Below are 27396 nucleotides of genomic sequence, written 5' to 3' on the forward strand. Positions count from 1 at the left end.
GCTTGTATTATTTATAATGCGCCTTGCTGTAGAGCATGGCTCTAGCAACACCAAGGTCATTGGTTCGATTCCCAGGGAAAACAGTAACTGATTAAATGTGTACCTTGAATGTAATTGTAAGTCCATTAGGATAAAATAGTCTGCCAAAATGCATAAATGTAAATGTAACTATCAGAAGAACATCAGCAAAAATATCCACAAAAACGACTAACGTTATATATTAATATAATACAATATAAAGTATGAAATTACCCTTTAAATTATACCTTAGCTTCAGTTACATCATGAGATTGGACATTGTAAATACAAAATATTTAGAAATATCTATTTATTTCATAAATTATATATATATATATATATATATATATATATATATATATATATATATATATATATATATATATATATATATATATATATATATATATAAAGAAAAGATGATTAAAGTTGTCATGTAACAGAAGCGATGTATCTATAGGATTTGGTTTTGAAAAAAACATCTGAAAATTGCTTTCAGTGAGCTCTTTTGTGCCGTTGATCTTTCCACACATATACCAGCCAGGCTTTTCCTCTCATTCAATCTTATCTTTAACAGACTCTTTCTCAGCAGCTTTTTTCCTCACTTGGTGTAGTTTTCTCTCTCTCAATTGCTTCTGAAAGAGGATCAATAATTCAAGAGAGCAAATACAATGAGAACCGTTTCTCACATCATCTCTGAACATCTGTCATACACACTCTCTTTCTCTAATAAAACATAATCTCATGTCATACTTGATATAGGAATATGTTTTTGTGTAGAAGAAATATCTTAATATTGGCCCATGCATAATTTCTGGAAATACAGTGTGTTTTATGTATGTGTTGTCTTTTATGTGTGCTACCATTGCTGCACTAATATAATGTTTATTTTTATTTGTTTGTTTATTTTTATTTTTTATGTTTTTGGAGACTTGGCCAAACCAATTAGCAGACCAAATCATGCTTTAACAATACCTTACAAAAGCTTTCTCTTTGATAGTTTTTTTATTGTTTTTATTTTCTTTCTGAATTACACATTGATCCGATTTCTTTGTTTTTCCTTTATGTTGTTGGTTATTAATCCCATAGCTGTGTGTGATTGCACACGATGGCATAATCCTATAATCTTCAGATCAATCGACTCTTTTGCCAGCAAACACATTTCAGTGACTGAGAATAAATCAGCATGCACCCTACTCAGCATTCACCTCCTTCTACATGGAGCACTATATATACCTAAGTGTTTTAATTCCATCTGTAGCATTATTCATAACCTGAATCTACATTCTAAACTGCTGACAGCATCAGCTTCATTGCTAACGTTTCATTCCCAATGCATATTGGATTTAATGCTCTGCTCCTGTTGGTTTATGTGAGATGGCACTGTGTTTGTAGCGCAGAGCTGAGGTCCCATGGGTAATAAGTGTGAATGAGGGAGAGAGGCCTGCTGGACTTGAGCGGTTAAAGGGTGAAGGAGCATGAGAGAGAGAGACTGAGTGGAGTGCTGCTGATTAATGAAGGGTGAAGGAGAAAAAGACACAGAACAGAAAGAAAGAACAAGAACTGGGATGTAAAATTGTTCATGTTATCGCTATTTTTTTTTTAACATCTTCATATCCGCAGAATTCTCCCTGCCATCCTGATGACCATATCATTCCCTGCACATGAAATATTGATAAAGTCACCTGTGATGGAGCACACTTCCTTCTTTTTCCTTTAATGCTTGAGAAGTGATTTGACTTGATGGTGTTGGCGCTGAACGTGCAGCTCTGTTCTTTAATCTCAGAAACCTAAACGGTTTTCTTTTTGTTTCAGGTGCTTTTGTCTGGACTGATCGGAGTGGTGTCATGGAAAAGGCCCCTTTCTTTGGTGGTAAGAAATAAATAATAGTATATTAATAAGCATGTAGTGTTTTCGTGTATGTGCACATACCCTCTCCCCCCACCTCCCCATTACTGCAACTGATATGGGATTTTCAATGGTTCATTCCACCCATGCACAATATTAACAATTTGGTTGATATGTTAATTAGCCAATAATTACACCATCAATAAATAACATGCTCAACAAGGATGAACTTATTTGGTCAAAAATACAGTTAAAACACTAATATTATGATACATTATTACAATTTAAAATAACTGTTAATCTAATTTAATATATTGTACAATGCAGTTTATTGCTGTGAATGCTGTGAGCAGCCTTTACTCCAGTTTTCAGTGTCACATGATCCTTCAGAAATAATTTTAATATTTACTAAAATTAGTTTGTCTGAATAAATGATTAAACTGCTAAAAATTTAAAATCAGAAATGAAAAAAAATCCAATATATCTAATATTGGCCAATAATAGTTATATTGTGCATCCTCATTTAATTCTTAAATAATTGTTAATTAACCCCCCAGCTGTGAATGTATTGTTACACCTTTTGGGATTTATAAGTTATTTATATGTTCAGTTTTATTTTCGAAAGCACAAACTCTTTAGTTATTTCTTTCTCCCATTCATTATATAGACTGTTATCAGTACATGACATGCACATATACAGTATGTTAGCGTTACAGAGGCTTATTTTCCTCTTTGCCCTCTGCCCGTCTGTATTTAGCTGTGGATTTGTTCGGTTGTGTGATGCTTAGGCATTATCACTGCAAGCATTATCAGGAAGGAGCTGGAGGGCTTCTGATTGCCTGTCATGTAGTGCTCTGTAGACAGTGTGAACGTCTAAGCTGAGCATGCATAGATCCAGCCTGGCAGTCAGTGGAATGGGAATGGAATGTAAAGTTTATGCATTGGGTTTTGCTTTGTTCAGCCAGCCGTTCTGCTCATGTATAATTGCAGCAGGGATTGGGCACGCTGGCTGAATTTTTCATGCCTCTTGTTGTGTGGGATCGGCTGGCTCCGGAGGGAGCATTAATGGAGAATGCACAAGTTTACAGATTGCAAAAAAGGTGGGATGTTGTTAAATTCATACCCTGACACAAAATCACATGCATAAGACAAATGCATACACAAACAATTGCTCTCAGTGGCTCACGCAATGGCAGACAAAGCTATGTACATTAAAGGGATAGTTCAGCCAAAAATATTCTGTCGTCATTTACTCACCCTCATGTAATTCTAAATAATTTTCTGTCTTCCATAGACCACAAAAGACGATGTTAGACAGGATGATTACACTGCTCTTTTCCATTCAATGAAAGTGAAGGATGACCAAAAAAAATAAATAAATAAATCAAATCAGTGGTCCATATGTCCAGTGGACAGCTCCTCATTCACTGTCATTGAATGCAAAAGAACAGGATGAACAGTATACTAAACATCTCATTTTCACAGTGTAAAAAAGAAAGGAATTACACGAGGGTGAATAAATGATGACAGATGTTTTATTTTTCAGTTAACTCTCCCATTAACTAACCTTTGCGTAACAATTTTTCACATCATCAAAACGGCCAACACTGCTCTGAACACGCTTGTCTGCTTCTTGTATCACTGAAGTGTTTACTATGGGTGGAAGCAAAATATTAACTATGCTCAGATATGATGCATTATTATTATTAACTATCTGAGATTTAGCAATAATGCTTAAACTAAAAATATAGCAATGTTGATGTTTTCCCTATTTCGATGTGGCATGTTTTACTGTTGTCCTGACTGGCTATTAATGAATCTAAGTAAAGTAAACACTTTGCACAGATATGGTGTCTCGCAGTCCAGGAAATGTAGAAGTGGTCTGATGGACAGATCTTGTAAAGGGTTCGAGACTGGCTGATTCGAGAGGAATCCCTCTCAGCTGTAGCCTATTACAGCATTGAAAGCAAAGAAGTGTACAGAACTGACAATTGTGCCACCCGGGGTGCTTTCTCTTGACTTCAGAGACTGTCATTGAACCTGGCCCTGCAGATCTCAGGGGATTGCCAATCAGCCGGTGAATTCCACAGTCTTTCCTCATGGGGGCAAGTGTCTCCATTCACATGGGCCAGCGATGATGATTGAGTTATCAATAGGACTCTGTCCATTCAGTCCCGTAACACGGGAAAGCGTGGCACAGTAAAAAGCTGTCAAGGCAGAGAAAGATTGATGATGCTTCCTTCCTGCATACCTAGCGGAGGGGGGAATTAATCAGCTTTTAAAGGTGTCTGACAGAGAGGGGTGAGTAGCCACATTCATTTATTGCAGAAACGAAAATGGCAGGAGAGCACAATATTCACATGGACTGAGGTTTATTAAACAGTCTCATCTTCAACACAGTAATGCACAGCAGGATAGTAGACATTTCACACACCTATGAAAAGATGACCTTGATTGAAATACAGGTTGAATGAACTTGAAAGGACATTGATGGACACCCATTCTCATGAATGCAGCCCAGTAGACTATATTGACGAGCCTGTTATCAGCAAAGCAGCCCTTTGGATCTATGACTTTGCACAGATCTAGAAAAATAATGATCTCCTAAAAACTGTGGTTAAAATGAACCTGGATCCTGGTTCATGAATTATTAAAGCTTATTTGTATCCGTTTTAGATTCATTTTGTGTGTTTGGAGGGCAAGAATGATGCACTACTGGGACTGAAAGCATTTAGAGAGTCCTAGCTCAGCTCCTCATCAATTATTAGTTTTCATCAGGGATGTAAATGTGTGCGTTTTTCTCTAAGTGTTTGGTGAATTGTGAAATTTAGTCACAATGTCCTTTGGTATGGTTCAATTTCATGAAGTATGCTAAACACACCAAAGTAATGAAGGGGCAAAATATATGCTATTTTAATGCATCTACTAACTAAAAAAATACATCATATTACATTTGAGTTGAGTATTATAGTCATTTTAATCAATGCCTTTTTAAAACATTTTCTTTGACATTACAAAACATTGATGCATTATACACCCCCCCCCCGAATTTTCTTTTTTTTTTTTTTTTTTTTTTACACCCCTACATAAAAGTCAGGGGGTTTGTTTGTTGTAATTTATGGATATATTGTTTATTTAATTGTGCATGCTTTTTTATCCTGCAATTAGATGTCTGTGCCATCATCTAATACTCCTCACAAGTGCAGTTTTTTGTTCGTTTGCTTACTTGTTTGATTGTTGGCAGTTTTGTAAAAAATCATATTAAAAGTAATGTGTAAATCATCGAAAGAAGCAGGACACACAAATGTGCTTTAGAGAATTCAAAGCATGAATTTCTTAAAGCAGGATTACAGGAGATAATAAATCTAGTCTCCCTCTGATACAGTGCAGTGTAGGGTACCATCAAGAAGCCACGAAAGATCATGTGAGGCCAGTTCTGTTAAATATAAGGTCAATGATATTGAACGTATGTACATTCATATGCCTATACTGACTGCTGGGAGGAACCTGGAGCATGCATATTGTGAAATGACTTTTCGGTGGTGTTTTTCCCATGTTCCTCTCTGCTTTTGCATTCATTAACCTTTCCACTGACAGATTCCAGCTGCATATGTGCTTCTCTCTGAGTACCATGTGATTAATCTGATGCCTATGGGCCACTTGGACACTGCTGTGATATTACTTTCAGATCGGCCTCAGTCGCTCTCAACTCCTCCTGACCCTTATGATATTTACCCTGCACCACACATATGCTGTACTCCTAAACATTCCTTTAATATTTCCCACAGTCTTTCTCAAGGGGACGCATGGAGTGTAAGCTGCCACCCTCCTGCTGGTCACGTTAACTGACGTTAACACGTTAGGCTGAAAATTGTTTGCTTCTTCTGATTGTTAGTCTGGGTTTCTGTCTTTTGTTTTGAGAATTTTACCTGTCAGTGTGAGACTTGGGGATTCAGTAATCTCTTTTTTATTCGAGTCTGATATTGTTTCAGATGTTTTGAGAACCGAACCTGAGGTCCTGGATTAATATTTTATAGTGTTTGGGGTTGTTGTAAGGATGAGTTCTATGGAGCGCTGCCAGAGTGTGTGTGTGTGTGTGTTTTGTTTGCATATATGTCCCAGGAGTGGTGTGTTTCCTGGTAGAGTGAGTTTGTTCAGTTTCTGAGACACTCTTTCTCTGGCTTCTTTCTGCTCTCTCTGTCTGTCAGTGTATTGCTGCAGCTCAGGATTGTTTTGTCATTATTGACTGTGTACAACATCAGTTTTCAAACTGTTGTAGGCAACACAACCCTGGACATTTACAAAAATATAAGTGTTGTTCAAATTCATATCAAATTCGCATTACCAAAAAAATCTTTCATGCTAAGCCAGGCTGCATTTATGTAATAAAAATACAGTAAAATAAATAGTATTGTAAAACATTATTATTACACTTTAAAAGAGCTGTTTGCAATGTGAATATATTTGAAAAACCCTATGATGGCAAAGCTGGATTTTCAGCAGCCGTCACTCCAGTCTTTAGTTTCACATGATAATTCAGACATCATTCTAATATGCTGATTTGGTCCTTATTAAAAACGTCTTATTATCAGTGGTGAAATCTGTCATTGGTGTTTTCTTTTAATTCATTTCTTTATTCATTGTGGAAAACATGATACATTTTATGTCAGGATTCTTTGATGAATAGAAGTTCAAAAGAGCATAATTTATTTGATACAAACATTTTTAACATGTATATATTACTGTCGATTTTTATCAATTTACTCAAAGAAAATTTGTTTGTATTTGTACTATTTATAATTATCTGTCTTTTTTGTATTATTTTAGTTGTTTTTTAAGCAAAATATCTTTCATTTCTAATGTATTGATATGTATGTATTGAGTTTTAGGGTTTTTCCTCTTATCTGTGATATGCCTATCAAGGGACATTTGAGGCTCTTACAACAACATGATTTATCTCAACTACAAGAAAATGTATATTTAATACAAAATATAGTGTTTGTGTGTATGTTACTCACAAGCTTGCACTCAAAGAGATTGCTGTTTGCCCAGTGCTGTAAACATGTAGAGTACATATAGACAACTAGGTAGTATAGTTCTGATATTCTGATATGATTGGTGATACATGTTGACACCAAGTATTTTTTTCCACCCAGCACTTCAGATTCACTGTGTTATAACTCATACTATATATCACTCTAATATCTTTCTTAGTACTGTTCTGCAGTTTAAACGATATTTTACCACCTTTCGTTTGATGGAAAGCAGCAGTGCTGGAATCTGCCAACATGTTTCCTGTTCTTTGTTTATTCATCTTAAGTGCCTTTCTCTTTCCATCCTGTTCATACAAGTGCAACATGTGAATGTGAGAGTGTCAAGAGAAACAATTTAATATTTTCTCTTTTTCTGCTTCAGAGGAAGCATTTGAATGTGTGCCCAGTGCAGATTTGTCCTCATCTCCAAGGCAACCCTGCAGCAGGAAGTCAAGAGCATTCATAATGTAGAGTCCAGCTGGAGGCAAGAGCTTATGGGGCTTTAGCGTATCTTTGCATCTCTATCTGTAAAGCTGGCAGCTGAAAAATGCCTCAAAATTGTGATTTGGAGATAAATGCTCTAAGCATCTTTCTATCATGGTAGCATGTGAGGCTTTGTCATGGTTGGTTTAGCACAGCAGCACCTCAGGGACCTTTTGAGAAGCAATGACCAGTGGAAGGACAGGGGGTAACATGGAGAGGTGAGGAGGGTGTGATAACCAGGCCAAGTGGAGGATCTACTCTGAGCCGCTATTAATGTTGATGTTAGAAGGATGTCATTTTGATGAGATTCTCTTATCACACTAAGACAGCAGTGTGAACATATGAACATTTACCATGGATTTCTATTTTAACTGTTGTATGACATGTTAAAAATGACAGTCATTTCAGCTAAATGTATTCTCACTCAGTGTATTTGTGTTTTTACAATTTATATAATTCGATGTTGAAGATTCTTGAAGAAATTTGAAAGCGTCAACGCTTTGTGGTACTATGGGATAATTTTGTTGAGGAATAACTTACACACGGTCCAGGACAATATGCACAATTATGTACAATACCATGCCAAAATTCAAGCCCTGGTATACTGGAGGTACTGCCCCAGTGGCAGATTTTGTAACCCTTTTTTTTTTTGAGAGTGTATATTCCAAAAATATTGGCAGTTTCCAAATTGTCGACCTATACAAATCTAGTTATTTTTCTATTAATTTTATTAATTTTTAATGCCCTCTTTGAAAAAAAAAAGGTTCTAAAGCCTTGATAATGATATTGATATTTAATGTGATGTTTAATATTTAGGGATAAGGAACCATAATTGGTTACTACGCACATAATTGCTATGATAAAATGTATTTGGATACATTTTATTCGAAACTATCCTAAAATGCTATCTACATTATATGTGGGGCTCCAGTTAGTCATTGACTTAAAACTGAATTACTCAAAAACCAAAAACACCTGTTCCTATTCTTTCATTTATCGCCTATATGGGGATTAAAAAAGCAACGTTTTTGCAAACCCTTTTCAGTTCAGCATTTTGCAGCATTGTGGTAATTGTCATCCCTTTATAGATTCAGAACGGATAAGGAGGCTTGTATGTACTTCCTGAATTATTTGACATCTGACTCACAGTTGGCTCCAATTTTGATCATTTAACAGTCAATTACCCCGGATCTTACCACTCTGTATGCACAAAAAGCATATAGCTTGTATTCTTCTCTGCTTCAATCAGTCTTTCCCTGTCTTTTACAGCCGGCAGCTGTCTTCCTATCTCTATAACGTGTGGTTTCCGGAAGCCCTGATACTGGTCTTAAATGCCTATTTTAATCAGCTAATTACTAGTAAAATGAGGTAATTAGCAGTTTGAACCAGCAGTACAGATGCCTCTCTCCCCCAGCTGCCATGGCTGCAGGAAGAACCTCGGACACAGGGAGAGGAGTTTGAGTGGAAGATTGACGTGTGAATAGTGCTGGGAGTTTCCTGGTGGAAGTGAAGTGTAATTTGTTTTTCACACAGATTTATTGTATCATATAAGTCCAGGACTTTTGGCTAGCTGTGCTTATGTGTGTGGTGTATTAGACCTGTCTCAGTGTGGCAGCACAGTGGAGTGGCCTTGTTCTGCAGTCAAGCAAAGTGTCTTTAAGCTAAGCTGCATTCATTAGCTCTTGTTTGGTTTAGCTCCCATAAAAAACAGAAAACCTCAGGCTTGGCTTTAGACTTTAGGACACTTGGCTATTTAATATATATATCTAATATGGTTATTAACTGGTTGGGAATTGATCCCTTTTAAGAGACAGAACAAATTGCTGTTTTTTGTGTTTTTCTCTGAGGGGGGAGGGTTACATCTGGTGGTTTCTTTCAGTGAAAGAGCAAAGCCCGGATGGACTTTTTTTTTCCATTAACAAATAACGTTGTCACTGAGAGGCATGTGTGTCTGATTGCCTACAGAGAACAGCAGTGATGGCTGCAGTAAATGAGTGTGTCAGCTGTATTTACGGTACAGCGCTGTAACCTCAGTCCTCCTGTCTGGTTGTAGTGTCTCAGGAGAGCCCCGGACCAGATGGGACTCACCACAATTGTGAATCTTCCAACCACAGAATCTTACTTCAGATTCATTATGGTCACAATCCGGTTTATGGTCTACTACAGCAAATGCGACACGAGTGAACATTTTTGTTTTAGAACATTTTCTAACTTCTGCAAAAATGTTTCTAATGGCTAAAGAATGTCTCCCATGACTGATTGATTGATTTACAATATCTTAATATCTTCATGCCTTATAGTTACATTTAGCAGATTAAAGCTGGACAATACTAAAGTTTGCATTTTGCGACATTATAATCAATCAGTTGAGATTTTTCTCTTCCTGCATTTTGATGAATCAGTTTGCTATCCAAATGAGAATGTATATTCACACTTCATTTCTCAAATTATTCTTTAAAATAGGTATAAACGAATTGCAGGCTCCCAAACTTCTGACGTAGCTTTGTTTGAGTAAAGGCCTGTTCAAACCACGAATGATAACTATAAACATAACTATAACAATATGACGGATACATTTGGTCTTGTGTCTTGTATGCATATCAAACCACCTCCTGAGGGTCTCTCTTTGTTAGTATTTAGTTTTATTTTATTTTATTTTTTTTAACTTGTTTTAAAAAAATCTCCAGATGGTAATTTCTAGTTTGAATTAGTTTTAGAGGGCATTTACACAATTGATGCGTTAAGTGACGACAGCTTGAAAATACCCTCTTTGGATACCAATTTCAGTTATATCTGTCATGTAGAAGGGATATAAAACCTGTCTTTCTTTCCATTTCGAAAGTTTTTGAAATTTATTTACTAAAAGTTAACCAACTAAAATCGTGTGTGATTACGTTTATGCATATTTTAGTTCATTTAACACATTTTTTTATTGATTGATCTTTATCTTAAAGCACCCAGAAAAACATTATGCTGGATGTGTGTTGTCCTCAGCTTTCTGCTTCTCACTGAAAATAAATGTTTGGATATCTTGGGCAGCTTACGAAGCCTCAATCACAGCTCGACTGTGACAAAGTTTGACAAACGTGCCACTGCCTCATTCTGACTCTTTTGTTTTCTTCCTTTTCCTTCTCATTTTTATGCTCTGCCTCACCCCATCACTCCATTTAACTCCTTCGCAAACAAACTGGCAGAAAGCCCTCTCATCCGCATCTGATTACAGTGCACATGGCACACCTACAAACACTTCTGACCTGAAAAGAGATCATTTGACCCTCTGTATGTTCATGCACACTTGTATGTTTGTGTGTATACATACATACCTCTCTGAATGAATGAAAATGCATCTGGTCTAAGTCTGAATGTATCTGTGGTGTAAACAATGCATAACAATAAGGGGAAGTATGATCGAATAGATATTTACAGAAATCAGGTGTCTCTCAGGTTTTCTTGTTTGGATTTGTACTGTCAAATATCTTTATTGTCAAACGTCTCTCTCTCTCTCTCTCTCTCCATCAGCTAGCAGACACTCATAACTGTTAACAAAAACAGCAGACTCCTTTGGATAATTACCCAAACACCCACACACGGTGTTACAGCTCATCCTAAGCCTCCTGGGAATACTGTCTCATTTATGCTCGTTTCCTCCGCTTCCTGGAATCCCTCTTCAAATTATGACTTTTATAAATGAGAATAACAGATGATGTTTTGCGTACGCTGTCCACTTATCAGCTTCTCTCTTCTTATTTATTTCTAGTTGGCTACTGAATACTGATCCAGTGTAGGTTTGCTATCCATTCTCTAGAGTAATAATTTGTTTGCAAATACTATAGAAATGAATCTTTGTTTGTTAGTGCTGTGAGATTCATTCATCTTTTTGTGCTACTAAACACAAGGAGATAGCAGAGGGGTTTTGTGGACTCTCCTCTTTCACCTGTTCCTCTGGCATGGAATGAAATGATCTTCATGCAGCAGGTGGCCCTTCCACACTGTGCTTTGACTCTTGTCACGAATGGAGTAGCACGCTGACAGCAGGGTGTTTGTACGTCGTCCACTTGCATGAAGACTTTTCTGTCTCTATGCTGCTACCTGAGTCATATGCCCCAGGGAGGAAAACAAAGAGAAAGGAAGAAATAAAGAGATATATGACAGACTTGTATTAACATATTGTTTAAATTGCTTTTTCATATAAAAAATCAGTGTGTGTGTGTGTGTGTGTGTTGTGATGTGCATTCTGCAAATTAAATCAGTAAAATGAAACATTTCACAGACTCTGTTTCTCACTCCTACTCATTTCTATTGTACTGTATACACACACAGAAAGTGATGGCTCACCTATGGCACACAGCTATTTTCTGAAGTCGCTCTCTTAAGTGCCAAGAAAATTAATTAGAACACTCAGAGAGAGAAATAAAACCCTGAAGGGCTTCAGATCCTCCTCAAGTTTCCTCTCTGGAATAGCTCTATCTGCTTGCTCTCTCACATCCAACAAAACCGCTGCAATTAATATCTGGTCCACTCTGATTACATGCAAGGAGAATTAAACTTTATTTCCCTGCAGCTCAGTGGGCCCATGATAGCAGGATGGTCCACATATGTTACCATGACTGCAAGGTGTCTAGTGTGCTGGAGGTACATTTTTTTGCCACAGCAGGATGTTGATTAGGATCTAGCTAATCTGGGCTGGGTCAGACTGATTTAGCAGAGGAAGGAGGAGGAGGGCAGCCTGGAGGTTCTGATTACAGCGGCTGTGTTAGAGCGTTATAATCACACAGAGTTAAAGGCAAACAGCTGAGAGGACGATCAGCATTCACAATGCGATTTCTTATAGGATTAAAACCTTGCACTGCAAGACACCCGTAGGCTGGATAATGCAGCGCTGTGTTTTAAACACAACTCACATGTAACCACTAGATCGTTTTTTTGATCGGTTACTTATTGGAGTTTTTCTAGTTCAGTTTTCACTCCTTTTTCAGATGAAGACAAAAATGATGATACATTTTTATTTACCTAAGAAAGAATGAATGGCTACCTTTAAATCTGGCTTTAACATTCCGTGAATGTAGATGTCAAAATCAGCACACTAGAAACATACTGGAGCCCTTTGACAAATTGGATATGAGACTTTATGATACTTTAGTGTTTACCGTTATATTGATCATTATGAATACCTATCTAATCAATATAATCAAAGCATATTTATATGAAAATCAGATATAAACCTTTTTTCTTGTCCTCAGACACACATGCTGGGTAAGAAAGGTCAGGTGGAAGAAAGTGGAGTCCTAAACACTGTATATTGATCTCAAAGGCAATCATGGAGACATGGACCAGATTGGTGTATTGTATTGATCAGAGCAAGGACCCCTGATCTAAATCTAAAACACAACAGTTCACTGAATCATTACCTCACTGGGAGAATGAGTGAGGGAGCAGGAAATGCTGTTTAGTTTTTGGAAGTGAAATAGAACCAGTCACCTTATAATTAGCAGTGAACAACCATAAATTGAGTTTTACAGAATTCCCTTTGTGAAACCTCACATTTGATGGTTTTTCGTTTCGTTTTTTTTCTTAAGTGCATTGGGGTTTTATATTACGTCTTATGTCATTAAATTAATGTTTATTGCTCTTTTAGTGTTGTGTGTACCATGATTTTTTTTAAAAGTCATAATTACAGTATTAATTATAGTATTAGTAATTATCTCAGCTTGTGGAAAAAATGCTTGGGATGAGCTTTGATTCATCTCGTGACCTGACCTCATTACCACCTGCGCTTTTTGGTGGTTGTCAGTCTATTTTATATATATATATATATATATAAATATATACACACACACACATACATACATAGATTTGTTTTACTGTAGATTGAAGTTCAATTGATAAAATCTAAAATGTTGCTGTCATATTTTTTTACTGTATATTTCACAGATTTTTTTTATTTTTTATTATAGGGCACATAAAGCACATTTCAATAGTGTGTATGTCATCAAATGCATCAAACCTTAGCAAACTTGAATTATACCCAATTTAATTAAATGTAAACAATCCAAAATGGCATTTGCAAGGTATCTTATTTTATACATCAGATTTTGATTGGCTTGTAGATTTGATTTTATCATTTTTTCCCTACTTCTGTTCCTTGGATTCATCAACAGAACAGAAATGTCATTTTAGAGGCACAGCAATTTGTTTTGTTTATTGAAAGATTTTGAATAAATAAATAAATAAATAACTTTTCCCACCTCCATTATTACAAAGAACGCTGAGTCATGCACATTAAAAGCAGGGACATTTGAATAAGTCAGTTCTGATTCCATGTTTTTATTCAAATGACTTCGACTCTGTTGTGTCATTCAGTAGAGCATTTCTCTGAAATACCAGCTGCATTATTATTGATTACTGTTCGCAATATTAATGTACAGTACTAACACCCTGCTGTTTATAACACAGCTGACTTCTGTTACCCATCATCATAAGATGGACAGCGATGAGGGATGTACATGTTTCTCAAGTGGATTCAAATGACAGTGAGCCACATACATTGCTTCAGTGCATGAATCTCCTCAACATAAACATTTAACTCTGTGTTAGAGGCCCAGTATAGAAATACAGTGAGAAAACAGAGAAGCACTCATTTCACTGGGGCTATTTTCTGTTTCTAACTCCAGCTGAGCGAGGACTCACTGATGGTGTTTCTTCTATCGGAGGTTCATTTCAAACAAAGCAGTGATTCTTTAAAGGGTGCAATTATTTTTAATCCATGTCAGCATGTACTTAAAGCTTAATGCCGCCACCACACTGGCACACAACCCCAGGATCTTTAGAGACTGAGACTTATGTTGAAAGTCTTTATGTCATTAACCATAATCTCCACTGTGTTTTCATGTCATGTTGTGTGTCATTACATACTTGGCAGATGGTCCAGTGCTGCTTTCACTGCTGATTTGCGGTACATTATTACTCATGGATTCGTACGTGTGTGTGTGCCCTCTATAATAGGTTGCCCCCTTTCTCTCTCAGACAGAATCTCATGGGAGGAATCCTGGCACACGCTGTCTGTATTATTTAGTGCAGTACTTCTCAACTGGTTTTAGCTTCAGAACCCAGATTTTATATTGAACTGCAGCAAGTAAAACCATGTCTATCCTTGCTTAGGCTGAACCCATACTGCAATTTAATGTAGTTTGGCTCACTTTTCTTTTATCTTGTGTGGATTTGTTTATAGTTTTTGGGGATGAGTTCACGTCCATATTGACATTTGCCTAATTTGGCATTTAAAGGATGAATTTGTGCAAATAATACCATGTTTTTACTGGATGCATTATACTGTTATATTTAGTATTAATAGATTAATTTATTATATATTTAGCTGAATTAGTCTTTTAAATAAATGTATAATATATAGAGGCATAATGCATAATGAAAGACTAATCACCACAAATACAGCAGTAATCTGAAATACACACACAGCTGATGTCTGTTAAATTATGTAATGTGTATTTATACATATATTTATTTAATATGTTTTGTTCTCTCACAAAGGCATCATTATGTAGGGTTGCTTAACGTAGTCATAGGGGGTCGCATTTGTTTCTGCTCATGAAGTACAGTCATAGTAATGGCTCTGTTCATCCATTCTGACAAAGGGGATTGTGGGAGCTTGAGTGAATGGGGAGAGCTGCTGTTTCAGAGGCATTTGAGGTATCAGAATCCTGTAAATAATCCTGCCACTTTCTGTCATTTTCATTAATGAAAGAGCTGTGAAAGGAGCTATTTATTATGCTTCAGTGCTCTTGTCTTATGACATAAAAAAAAAAAAACTATAAGACCAACAAATGACTCTCTCCTTCACTCAGTCTTTCTCCTTCTCAGTACGCTCTCTCTTTTTCATGGACTACAGCACACTCTCTTCATCAACACACACATACATCTGTCTTTTTGACAGCCCTGGTGTTTTGGGGCTACACTAGTGTCCTACACTTTCCTCACCCTTTTCCTCTGTTAAGGAGTGTTATTGTTTGGAGTGAAGTCTTTTGAAAAGAAATGAGAGAGTCTTGCCACTCTGCTCAGACTGGAGATGAATCTCTGAGGGGTCGCTGTCAGAGGAGAAGCAGAAGGGGAAACAGTCCACTGTGAATCAGACTGAAGCACATAGTGATCTAGAAGTGGTTTAAGAGTACAGGAGAACTGAGTGGAATGTAGGACACAAGAAATCACATATATTGTTTTGAACATACTACATCTAATGTTATTATCTTCTGTAACTGACTGATTGAGGCAGTGTTGATGTTTTGACCTGGTCGGGGTGGTCAAATAAGAGTAACATTTTAATAGTGTTACTGGAAACTAAATTTCTCTACAGTTAAGCTGTGATTGGAAAAAGCGTTATTACCTTTAAATGAAAGTACAAGATGACCTCTGAATTCCTTTAAAAATACTGAAAGTGGCAACAAACACAAGAATTAGCATGTAAATAAATGCATCAATCAGATAAACAATAAACAGTAACCGTAATCTGCATAATTTACTAATGTTGTGGTGCATTGCTGGGAAACATCTGTTGGGTGTTGCATCTATGCGCAGGCTTTATTTTATATGTTTAGTTTATTCATACAGGTCTTTTTTTTTTTTTTTTTTTACATGTAAAGATGTTTTACTCCTCTGTTTAAACATGGCAGTTTAGCACAGTTCATTGTAGCTTTCATTTTCTGGTAAAGTTATGGTATCGTGTTATTGTTGGGAAAAGATGCTGAATGCCATGCATATATGTGACCCCAGTCCAGCCACAATGAGAACATCCAAACTTCATCTGAAATATAAATTAAATATATGTAACAATGTGATTAAAGCACCAAATCCACCAGAAACAGATTTGAAAATGATTATGACAGACCTTGACTTGTCTTCATCTCACAAAGATTGGCTGCCACTAGGGGTTTTTCGCCTCTCATTTGCAAATTCAGTTTTTGTGATGCTCTCACTACTTGCTTTGTTCCACTGTCAATCCTACAGTCCCAGGTGCAAGCATGCCACTCAACTCCCATAATCAATAAATTGGAACGGTTCTCTCATGCTCCACTCACTGCAAACCACATTTTGTATTGCAGTGGTTCTGTGGACATTTTTATGTTATGACACTTTTTACACTGTCGGGGCCCATTTTGGTGATCTTGCCTGGGGCCCCACAAACCCACAGGCTGGCCCTGTTTGCTTTTCATTGTATGTAAATATTTGTGTTAAAGTTTCCAGTTTGTATTACAATGTGTATTATCCCAGCATCAGCCAAATAGAGCTTTTACTGTTTCTGTGGTTTATTTCACTGAAAATAAGCACAGACAAATTGATCCATGTTTATAATCCCTGCACAAACCCAGAGGTTCCTCTGCCTTTAATCTTCAGGACACTCTAAGATCCTCTAAGTGCCCTTGGAATGAAATCACTTGTACGTCAGAGCTGAACACAGCATGTACTGATCTCTGAGCATATGTCAAGGTAGCTTTATCTGTGTCAGAGGCATGGCTGGGCCTGTAGATACATTAGTTGTCATTACTTGCATTCAGAACATTTCATATGTTCTTGAGCTTAGCACCTGGAGGCCACCATATACTGACTTAAATCCACTGACTTCAGACCTGTTCTTCCACCCCAGTAATTCAGCATTTGTAATATCCCTTTACATTTCAGACTCAACAGCGCACCTTATAAAACAAAAGAAGCAACATCAGTTTTATTTTGGACGTTGTGAGAAGCTTTTGTTTTTCAAAAGTTGCTTTGATGAAGTGAACTCTTGAAAATAAATTGGTTGTTTTCTCCTCAGTTTCGGACACACTGTAAAAAGCAAATGCGCAGTTGTAACCTTAAAGAGCTATTTCTATTCGATTTGATTCTGTCATATAAAATCATATTTTTGAGTCGAATAAAATCAGTTTATTTAGATATGTCCAAATGAAGCAACAAAACAAAACATTTTTACAGTCTGTTCCTTCAGCATCAACAACAGTGTTTTCTGCCAGTTTCATCAGCCCCCACAGCAGACAGAGCGCTGTCAACTGCAGCCAACCAAACGATTCCATGGCAACATTTTCGAGATGACTTTTTGGGGAGATGCAGAAATGGGACCTACGGTAGTTTGGTATGTATGTTACCAGATTCAGTTTTATTAAGTTTGTTTAAAAATTGGATCCATTTTCTATTGGTTAATACACACACACACACATTCAGGAGAAATGCTGTTCAATTTATGCAGTGTCATCTGACCTCATAATAATCACATCCTGCTGCAGTTTTGTTCCTTGTATTTCTTTCAGAGGTCTTGAATGTAGTTTGGGTCAGTAATTATTTTTTACTAATAATAATTAATTATTAATATTTTTTATGTTCTTTTGAACTTTCAGTTCATCAAAGAATCCTAAAATAATATATCACAGTTTAAAAAAAAAAAAAAAAAAGATATTACGCAACACTACTGTTTTCTAAATTTATAATAAAAAATGTATATTGAGCAACAAATCGGTATATTCAAATGGTTTCCAAAGGATCATGTGAAACTGAAGAAGACTGGAGTAATGCCTGCTGAAAATGTTAAAATTCAGTTTTACTATCACAGGAATAAATTACATTTTAAAATATATTAAATATTACAACTTCTCAACGCTTTTCATCTTTAAATAGCACATTTGCACAGTCAAATTCTGTCTTTTGGTATTTTTTCCTCTATATTGTTATTGCTACATAGTTGTTATTATTATATTATATTATTATTTTTTTATTTATTGCCTTTTCTCATTTTTATTAGTGTTATATTTCTTTTTATTATATGTCTATTATATGTATGTCTACACTATATCTGTACTTTTTCTTTGTAGTGGAAGGTCCCCGTCACCAAGACAAATTATTTGTGTGTGTAAACACACTTGGCAATAAACCTCTTTCTGATTCTAAAATAGAAACAAACTATTTTAAATATTAATGATATTTCACAATATTCATGTTTTTTATAATATATTCAGATAAATTCAGCATTGGTGAGCATAAGGGACTTCTATCAAAAACATTACATATATATGTTTTTGATATATTGTATAGAGGTTATGAGCTAATTTTTTTTCCCACACACTTTTGTAACGTTTATGAATAATACCCTAGTATATGAAAGACAGCAGCGAGTTTAGAAAAGGGAGGTCAGAAAGGCTTATGATGTGCTTTTATCCATCATTAACACTCATTGTTAACACATTTTCTCTTGAGAAGCATACTTCTTTTTTAGGGCTGTGTGCATGTGTGCATGCAAGAGAAGGCATGAAAAAAAAATAGAGTAAGTGAAAGCGATGGGAAGTAATATTCCTTAGGGTGATGCATTGGATATTTCCCTGTTTTCAGATAAGGCTGATGAGCAGTGCCTTCACTTTGGAGACCCTCTGAATCTCAGCTATGCTACCACATTAATTAGAATATGAATTGTACTGCTTATCTGATGATTTGTGCTCAAAGTCTCTTTGTCAATTGTGAAGCTAATGTCAAATAATATTAGACAACAATTTTCAGCCCACTGTTTTCTTATCATTTACTTGAGAGAGAAAGAATGTCTTCTTTCAGATAGTCCTTTGCTCGGTGTTCGAGAGCAGAACCTTATGACTGGCTCAGGCAGACACTATTTGTTCACAGTAACTGTCAGAGCAGAATGAGAGGCATCAATCATGAGCAAGTAAACTATTTCTCTTGCTCATTTCATTCAGTAGCTGGATGTGTGTCCTTTTAATGTGTTTGACATCATAGTGTGTTCTGAGAAATTGTAAAGAAAAAGCTTAAATGATGCCCCTATAAAAGTCATGATGTGTTAATGTTGGTGTCATATATTATACAGCCTTGAATCACATTGTCCTCTCCTGGATGGAGCCATGCAATGGCTTTCCTGTGATGGTTTTTACTTTTCTGTACCTTTCTCTGTCGCTCTCTCTCCTAATCCTGGATGTCAGTATCATTGCGCATACTTAGTAGAAAAAAGTGTGGAACCTCATTAAAGGCTGCTCTGCTGGAGCTCCTTCCAGGGCCTTTTGTTTTGGTTTGTAGAGGTCAGGAACTGATTAAAAGTTGAAAAGTGTTGGTTAATCACTGACTGACCCCACTGGGAGCTGTTGTGGCCCTCAGTCCATTTTAATCAATAGCTGCTTTTCCACTGTCAAGCTTAAAGCGGGCGTGCTAGTGCGTGCCAGGGCCAGTCACGTTTCCACTGTCACTTCCGGGGCTTGATCGTGCCTCGCCGGGGCTTCCTCGGGGCCAACGGCCAGGGTTTTTTGGCCCGACGAAAACCCTGGGCCAAAGCGGCCAGCTGGGGCTAGAGGAGTGGTTATGAACAAAGGAAGAGTTTCTCCGTGTCTGGAGAGCTCAGCGCTGCAGATCATTTCAGAAAGATAACAGCAATTACACCAGCATTAAAGACTTTTTAAAATAAGTTGAGCTCAAAACTCACTCTTAGTCAGCAGCGAGTGTTTGAAATAACATGATGATGTGGTTTATAATCACCATACAAGGCAGAAATATTTATAAGCGATGTAAAAGACTATGCACGCTAAACATTAATGTTACCATAGTAAACATGGTAAATACAACCGCTTGAAGAAATCAGATGTCAGCTTCTTATTCTCTATCATAATCGTGAATTTATTTAATCATTTATATTATCTGTCATAAGTCTCGTCTCGAGAGTTATAGCTCCACGTAGCCTATCATAAAAATATAATAATGTTTTTTGTTCGGGAGCTTTTATAAAAATAGAGATATTATCATTCATTCTAAATGTGACGTATATAGGCTACTGTGACTACAAATAAACAGAAACAGATTCGACTGAATAAGCAGGCTATTTTCATAAGCGTTAAAAATAAATAAATAAAATATAAAAACATTAATTTCTGTGTGATTTAATTTTGAGTCCTGATAAATTAATTCATTATGTTCAATGTATCACGTATTTTATAGTAAAACATTGATGCTTTTGAATTTGAATATTTAACAAAGCATGCAAACAAACGGCTGCTTTTATCATGTTCGTTTTGTGATCTCTCTCGTTCCAGTGACTTATTTCTTATTAGTTTTCTGATAACTTCTCTTTGTTGCTGAAATGATGAGGTTGCGTGACGTTTTTCCTGAGAGGCGTGTAAAGGGTGTTTTAGTGAAGCGCAGCGGTGCTTCAGGCTCGACTGTGGAAACTCTGCTCTATTCTGGCCTCGGTGCTACTGGCCCGAGTCTATTAGCCCCACCCAGTCCATTATAAGCCCTGGCTCGCACTGGCCCGACAGTGGAAATGTGGCTAATGCTTCTTTAAGATGATGCGGTAGACTACTCCACCCACTGTCCAGACACCTCTCTGTCTGTTTCACTCTCTTTTGCTCCAGCATTTTTTGTTTGTTTGTTTTCTTGTAGTATTTTGTTTCGAAAAACAAAATTACGAGTCATTTACAGTGTAACACATTAATTAACAGTAACAAAAAAAAAACGTAGTATTTTGTTGTACTGTAGTCTAGTGTTTTGTAATTTTTGTGGTGTTTTATTTTGATATATTTGATTGTAATGCAGCCTGTAAACAAGTATCAGTAATTTACAAAATGTATCAATGATGTATGATAAAATACTCAATGCATCCCTAGTCAGTAGTGTTCTGTTTATAGTGTAGAGTTTTGTAGTGCATGTTTTCAAGTGTGTTGCTGTAATGCAGTCAGTAAAAAATTAATTCAAAAGATGTAATACTCAGTGCATGCCTATTCAGTATCTGTTGACTGTGAAAGTACACAGTTGCAGCTAGTTGGCGAGAATACTGTACTTTTTGTTATTTTTAGTCTGTTATAATCAATTATATTCCACAATTTTGTTAAAGGCCTTTAAAAACAAATTTTTCCTGAAAAAAAGAAGAGCTTATTATTTTGATTTTAGCCAGAAACAGCTGCTGGATTTACTTTGTGACTCTTTGGAAACTCTGTAATTGGCCTTTCGTGGTCTTGATTCTCTGACAGGAACCTTGCCTGCCCTCAGCAGTCAAGTCCTATAGATCAGTATGTTTATCATGACCCTCTCAGGGACTAGCAGCTAACAGTAATAAATGAACATGTAAGCAATACCTACTCCTGGTGTTTAAGACATTTTCCCCTGAACATATCCACAGGCTGTGAATAACAGAATACAGGGATCTGCCCTTGGAGCCTCAACAATAACACCTCAATGGTTTGTTTGGATGGTCTGAGCTAAGCGTCTGGTCAGGGTGGAGATTGAGTTATGAAATATTTGCTCTGAGACAGGACAACTGGGTGCTGTACGGCTTTAATCAGATACGGCTGTGGCTGAGCATATTACTGGCTGACATGGAAGGGTTTTCTTCTGATGCGTAAATCACTCTCTGTGGTCCGTAGATCCCCCATCAAATAATATCCCAAAGCAACCTCTAACCTTCCTCTTTTTTTGTTTATCAAAGCTGCTTGGAGAAAAGAGCAGAAAGTCAAGACCCAAAATACAAAACAAACACCATGTTTTTGTTTTACTAAAGGTGTACAAACCCAGACCCAATGTTAATTCTATTGTGCGTGCTTGGGCTTTCATTCGGCAAACATCCTGCCATTTTCACTTTTAGTTTAACAAGCCATAAAAATGCCATGAGGCAGAATGCAAGAGAGAAAACTAGGAAGACAGTAGAGGTCCAGACCTTTATCCTTCCAAGCGTGGAAACACTGACAGGAATGGTGATGCAAAAAAGAGATAACGTTTGAGAAAGAAGAGAGAGATAGAAAGGTAAATGCATCCACCTTAGACTGCCGGTAGATTGATGTTTCTCTGCCCTTAAGGTGTGTATTCCAGGATGTGGGCAAGTGATGTGGCAGGAACCAAAATGAAATGGATTTCCTAGAAGTAAACAAACTTGAAGGAAGACAGAGAGAAAGACCACATCAAAACAACACTGTCCTGATCTCATCCGGGCAGAGATAATTGAAAATAAATGATGTGTTGTCGCAGAGGTGCTGCAGGATAAATACTAATTTGAGCCACAGAGGCGGGCTGGATGCTAAACCAGCATGTCAGTAACGGAACAGGCTCGAACCTCTTGCCTTCACGAAGTTGTCCGACTAATCTTTTTTTATCCATTAATTCAGTGAAGCCAATTTAGATGTTTGCGGATTTCACAGATTGAGCTCAGAATACATACGTGTTAGCTCTGCCAATAATTGCTTATTTATCCTTTTTCCTTCCTATTATCCAAAAGTCACAAGTCAAAGGGAGGTTATTTGAGTCAGTGTAGGGTCAGAAGGTTGTGTTAAAATTGTCTGTCAGTGTAGATGTTTTTCTGAGAATGAACTCTTCTTATCAAATGCAATCGGGGGGTCTAGAATCCATGGATAAAGCTATCTTTTAGCATTCCCGTTTATTTCAGTGACCCCACAGGAGTCTTCTGCCATATTTTCTCATTGAGCTTATGATATCATCATGCTTATAATCACTTTGAAGCTGCAAGTTCATTTCATGCTTTTAATAGCCCTCCAAAAATTTTGTTATATTATTATACAAAAATATATTATGATTTGTAAAATGAAAATTTGTGATTTTTTTCTCATAGTTTATTTATATAGCTCTTTATACAATACAGAGTGTTTGTTTCAAAGCAGCTCTAAATTAATAAACAGAATCACTGATACAAAAATTCAAATTCTGCTTTAAAGCAGCTCTAAAAAAGACAATAGCGTCATTATTTAGCTCAAGTCAGTTTAGTGTTGATGCAGTTTGGTTCAATAGTAAGTTCATGAAACTGTCATGGTTGGGTGAAGGGATGAAGCGAGGACTCAATTTTGCAGAGTAGATAAAAAAAAGTTTTAAAAAAATATATATAGTAATAATAATAAAAATAAATAAAAAGTCCCAGGCAGGCAGGCAGGCCGGGACAGGACATGGCGAAGTGAGGCAGGATCAGGCAAGACAAGAACTAACATGGGTATATACAATGACAAACTAGCACAAGACCGCAAACACAAGGAGAATAAATAGGGAACAAAACAAGGGAGGTAATGAGGGAGGACAAGTGGGGCAAATTAACCAATAATCAGATAACAAGAAGACAATAGACAAGAAAGCACATGTCACACAGAAAAAAACAGAACAAAAGTCAGGTGCTCCCACAAAACCAAAACACAAGCACATGGCCAGCAACACAATCACAAGCCTTGTGCTTGAACAAAACAAGACAAATACACAGCTAATGAGACAAGGGGGTTGAACAAGTGTGTTTATTCACATTTCATTAATCAAAAACAAGAAGATTTTACCATTGATTATTTATTAGTTTAATAACTTATATTTATCATTAATAATTCATACAAATTCATAAATTCTGGTTTGACTTAATTTTTCTTATATGATTTAATACGAATATACTATCAAAAATGGTGGTATGAATGCATACAAATTTATAAAATTTAATTGATGTTAAAACCTTTATTCTTTTATATTTTCGCAAAGGGCTGCACAACAGATATTTACTAAATTAAAATGAGGGGGAAAATTATATTCACTAATGTTTATGTAAATTATTATTATTATTATTATTTTAGATGTAGGCTACATTATATTTCTGTCAATTTCTTCGAGTTAAAAAGCAGACTTTTATTTGGACAGGTTGTATTGGAGAGCTTTGAGTGTCAATGTCTTTGTTTTTGACAGTGGTTTTCTCAAATAAAATGATGAAATGATTATTAATTGTTCTCTCAATGAGGCTCTCAGTGTTTGTGTTCACGTCCTCAGATAGTGAGACAGCAGGCACTGTGAAACCTTGCACTTTAAGCCATGCTGGTGCATACTTGAATATGTAGTACATGACACAGCACCGCTCATTCACAGAGAGACATGCAAAACAAACAGATTACTGTGCATTCACACCGCCGGCGTCGAGAGCGTCAAAGTGGCCGGAAGTCATTCATTTTCAATGTAAGCCGGCGGCGAGGAGCGGCGCAGCGCGACTTGGCCGTTGAGAGCGTCGAGGAGAGTTGAAATCAAGGCAACTTTATGGTAATGAGCTATGACGCGGTTGGGCAGCAACCAATCGGAACGTAGAAGTCCACCGCTTGAGAGGATTCCAGAGACCCAGCTCCGACCACATTAGTTCCCAAGCACAATGGAGGACAGGTTGATTATTGCTGTTTCGGGTCTGCAATAATCTATGATATGTCCCTGTTTGCGTACAGGGACATAAAAAATAAATTCAAAGTGATTCGTGGACCAAGGTGTCTCGGGTGAACTCGACACCACAACGCTCGCACAATAAGACAGAACATGGAGTGTGAATGTCCGAATCCCAAAACTGAACAAGACATGAGTGCTGGGATCCAAACACCACGCTCCAACATGAAACAATGAAACAGGGCACGCAGACGAGAGATCATATGGCTCGAGCACACTCAATGCCATGCACTCCCATGAAAACAAGACATGACAGGATCTGTCACAAAACCAGAAATAAACTAAACTGAAGTGACAGTACTCTGACAGAAACTAGTTCATTTCAGCTGTAAGCCAGTCTGCAAAAGTCAACATTGTCATCATTATTCAGCTCAAGTCAGTTCAATGTTGATTCAGTTCAGTTTAATACCTGTCCACATATGGTATTACATTTGGTTCAATAATAATGAACGTAACTTTATAAAACTGAATGTAACTTTCTCAGAAACTATCAAACATATGCCATTACAAAAGAAGAAAAACACAATGAAAATGAAAAAAAATGAACTCAGTCGCACAAATTTAACAGGCTCTTCAAATATGCTTCATTCTCTGTTAATGTTTTTCAAAGATTCGTTTTCGCTGATCGTGGATTCTGAATGGATGCCACAGATCTCGCTTTTGACGTCACTCTGTGGCGCGCGCCTCACATATTGAAAGCTCTCACGCTGATTAAATCTGGTCTCTAACGCAAAAATGATTTTTCACAGAATGAAAGAAATTAATTTTAAGCTTATGCACAGGTTCTACCCTGTAAAGAAGTTTATACAAAGATTTAAATCTGACATTGATCTTACATGCTCTTTTTGTTCGAGTTCTGAAGAAACTGTACACTTATTTTGGTCATGTCACTACACTCAGAAACTTTGGGATGATATTGGTGATTTTGCCAGGCTTCTCAGTACATATGAAAAACATTATATTTGGGTATTATGACTCTGACCCCACAAACGAAAATACCAGTTTTGTTATTAAATTAAAAAAATTCCTAAACAAATTTCACATTCACAAATGCAAATTCTCCAACTGTAAACCTGTCTTCTCTGTTTTCCTAAAAGAAATGGAAAACTATTTGAATGTAATATCAGTATCTACTAATAAGAAATCTATAAGGACTGTTAGAATTTGCTCTGCCTTTGATCTTGTGTAATTTTGTTTAGATTTTGGCCCTCTTTTTATTCTTTATGGGTTTTTTTGTGTGTGGTGGATATTATGTGATGTATGTTTATACCTTTGTATGTTTTTGTTCTCTGCATTAATAAAAAAATAAAAATAAAAAAAAAGGTCTCGCAGGGATTTGTATGCAACACGTTGTGCCTTGTATTACTAAATATGTTTTACGTTTATGTTATATGTTGTGTTACTGAAGTAACCAATAACCTCGATACAAGTTTTTCATGTTACAGTGTGCAACAGTTTGTTGCGGGTTATTATTGTCATTCAGTAACACAAGCTTACTTCAAGCTGCCTTGAAGGACAAGAGTTCATCTTTACAGACTGAGATGATCGAATGTCAAATATTATTTACATATTTAGTAGTACAAATCACCGCGAAAGCCACTGAGTGACGTCTGTACTTCCCGGTCTGATTCCAAATCTGATTCCATTATAAAGCAGCTCTATGGAAGAAAATAGTGTCATCAGTTCAGTTCAAGTTTTGTTTTTATTCGAAAGTCATCTTTCGGCAGATGATACTTGGCCCATGCTAACTAGCTTACCTTGACAGCTTGATATTAATGACATACCTACAATCAATTTCACAGATATCTTACACAGCAGGAACACCTACAGTTTCCTTCACACGGCTAGGGTACACAGACTGTGACGTTCACATTTTCTTTGGTATTCAGCAATGTGCTCTTGATGCTACACACTGCCTCAGCCACCATAGCTAATGAGTGTAATGAGGAGCCGGATGGGCAAAGGCAGATGATTGGTACGATGAAAGGTAATCCTCATCAGCAGGGCAAATAACAGCCGACATTAGACAGAGCTGAGAGCAGTGATGGAGTCTGGGACCTGTCCGACATCTCAGTTTATCAAACCGAGAGGCAGAGATGTGCTTAGTTTGAGCCATCACTCTGTCTGCAGATTGATTAGGGTGAAAAAAAAATTCCCCTTCTTAGGTATTTGACATTGACAAATTAAGTCGAGGGGCCGAGAAGTAGCTAAGACCAAGTATGTTTATAGTTTGGTGAAGCATGTAGATTTTGTTTAGGAATGTGTTCCTTGGGGCTTTGTTTAGACATCTTTGAAGTCAATGATGAAGAGTTTCCTTTTTGCTAATTGTCCCTGCTTCGAGTCTTTTCTTAACTAGCTGGTGATGTTAGTTTTGGAGTCATGACTTAGGCAACCGAGAAGGTTGGGTTTTAACATTTAGTAGGGATATTTTATCCAGTATTCAGAAGCACAATCATATACGCTCATACAGTAACTATAAATATTTTCTTCTCCAAAAATTTTCTACCACAGTAACTGAAATGTAAAATGGCTGATAATTTTGCTGAAATTCCCCATTGTAAGAAAAATCTAATAATGTTCTTCTAATAGATGTTGATTTGGTTTCTTTTTTGATGTCATGATATAAAAAGGAAATCATAAAATTAGCAAAACACTGGCTTCAGTTCAGAATTCAAACAACATTTGACTAATTTCCTTATTTACACATCACAAATTTGCCTAAAACAATTACACAGTACCCACTCATCAGTGGAAAATAACCAAACAAACATATCCACTACTGATCAGCTGTTCATGTCTG

At 36.7% G+C, this 27396-nt stretch overlaps 1 protein-coding gene across 2 annotated transcripts in view; it reads left to right on the plus strand.

Annotated features, from left to right (window-relative positions):
• LOC132105554 (protein ENTREP2-like) overlaps positions 1-27396 on the plus strand; it is a 97565-nt gene that overhangs the window by 40297 nt on the left and 29872 nt on the right. For both annotated transcript variants that reach the window (XM_059510754.1, XM_059510763.1), the window contains exon 2: positions 1834-1890. In XM_059510754.1, the coding sequence (XP_059366737.1) occupies positions 1834-1890 (57 nt within the window). The remainder of the gene's footprint in view (positions 1-1833; positions 1891-27396) is intronic.

The sequence above is a fragment of the Carassius carassius genome, chromosome 2 (genome assembly GCF_963082965.1).
Source record: "Carassius carassius chromosome 2, fCarCar2.1, whole genome shotgun sequence".
Taxonomy (NCBI): Eukaryota; Metazoa; Chordata; class Actinopteri; order Cypriniformes; family Cyprinidae; genus Carassius; species Carassius carassius.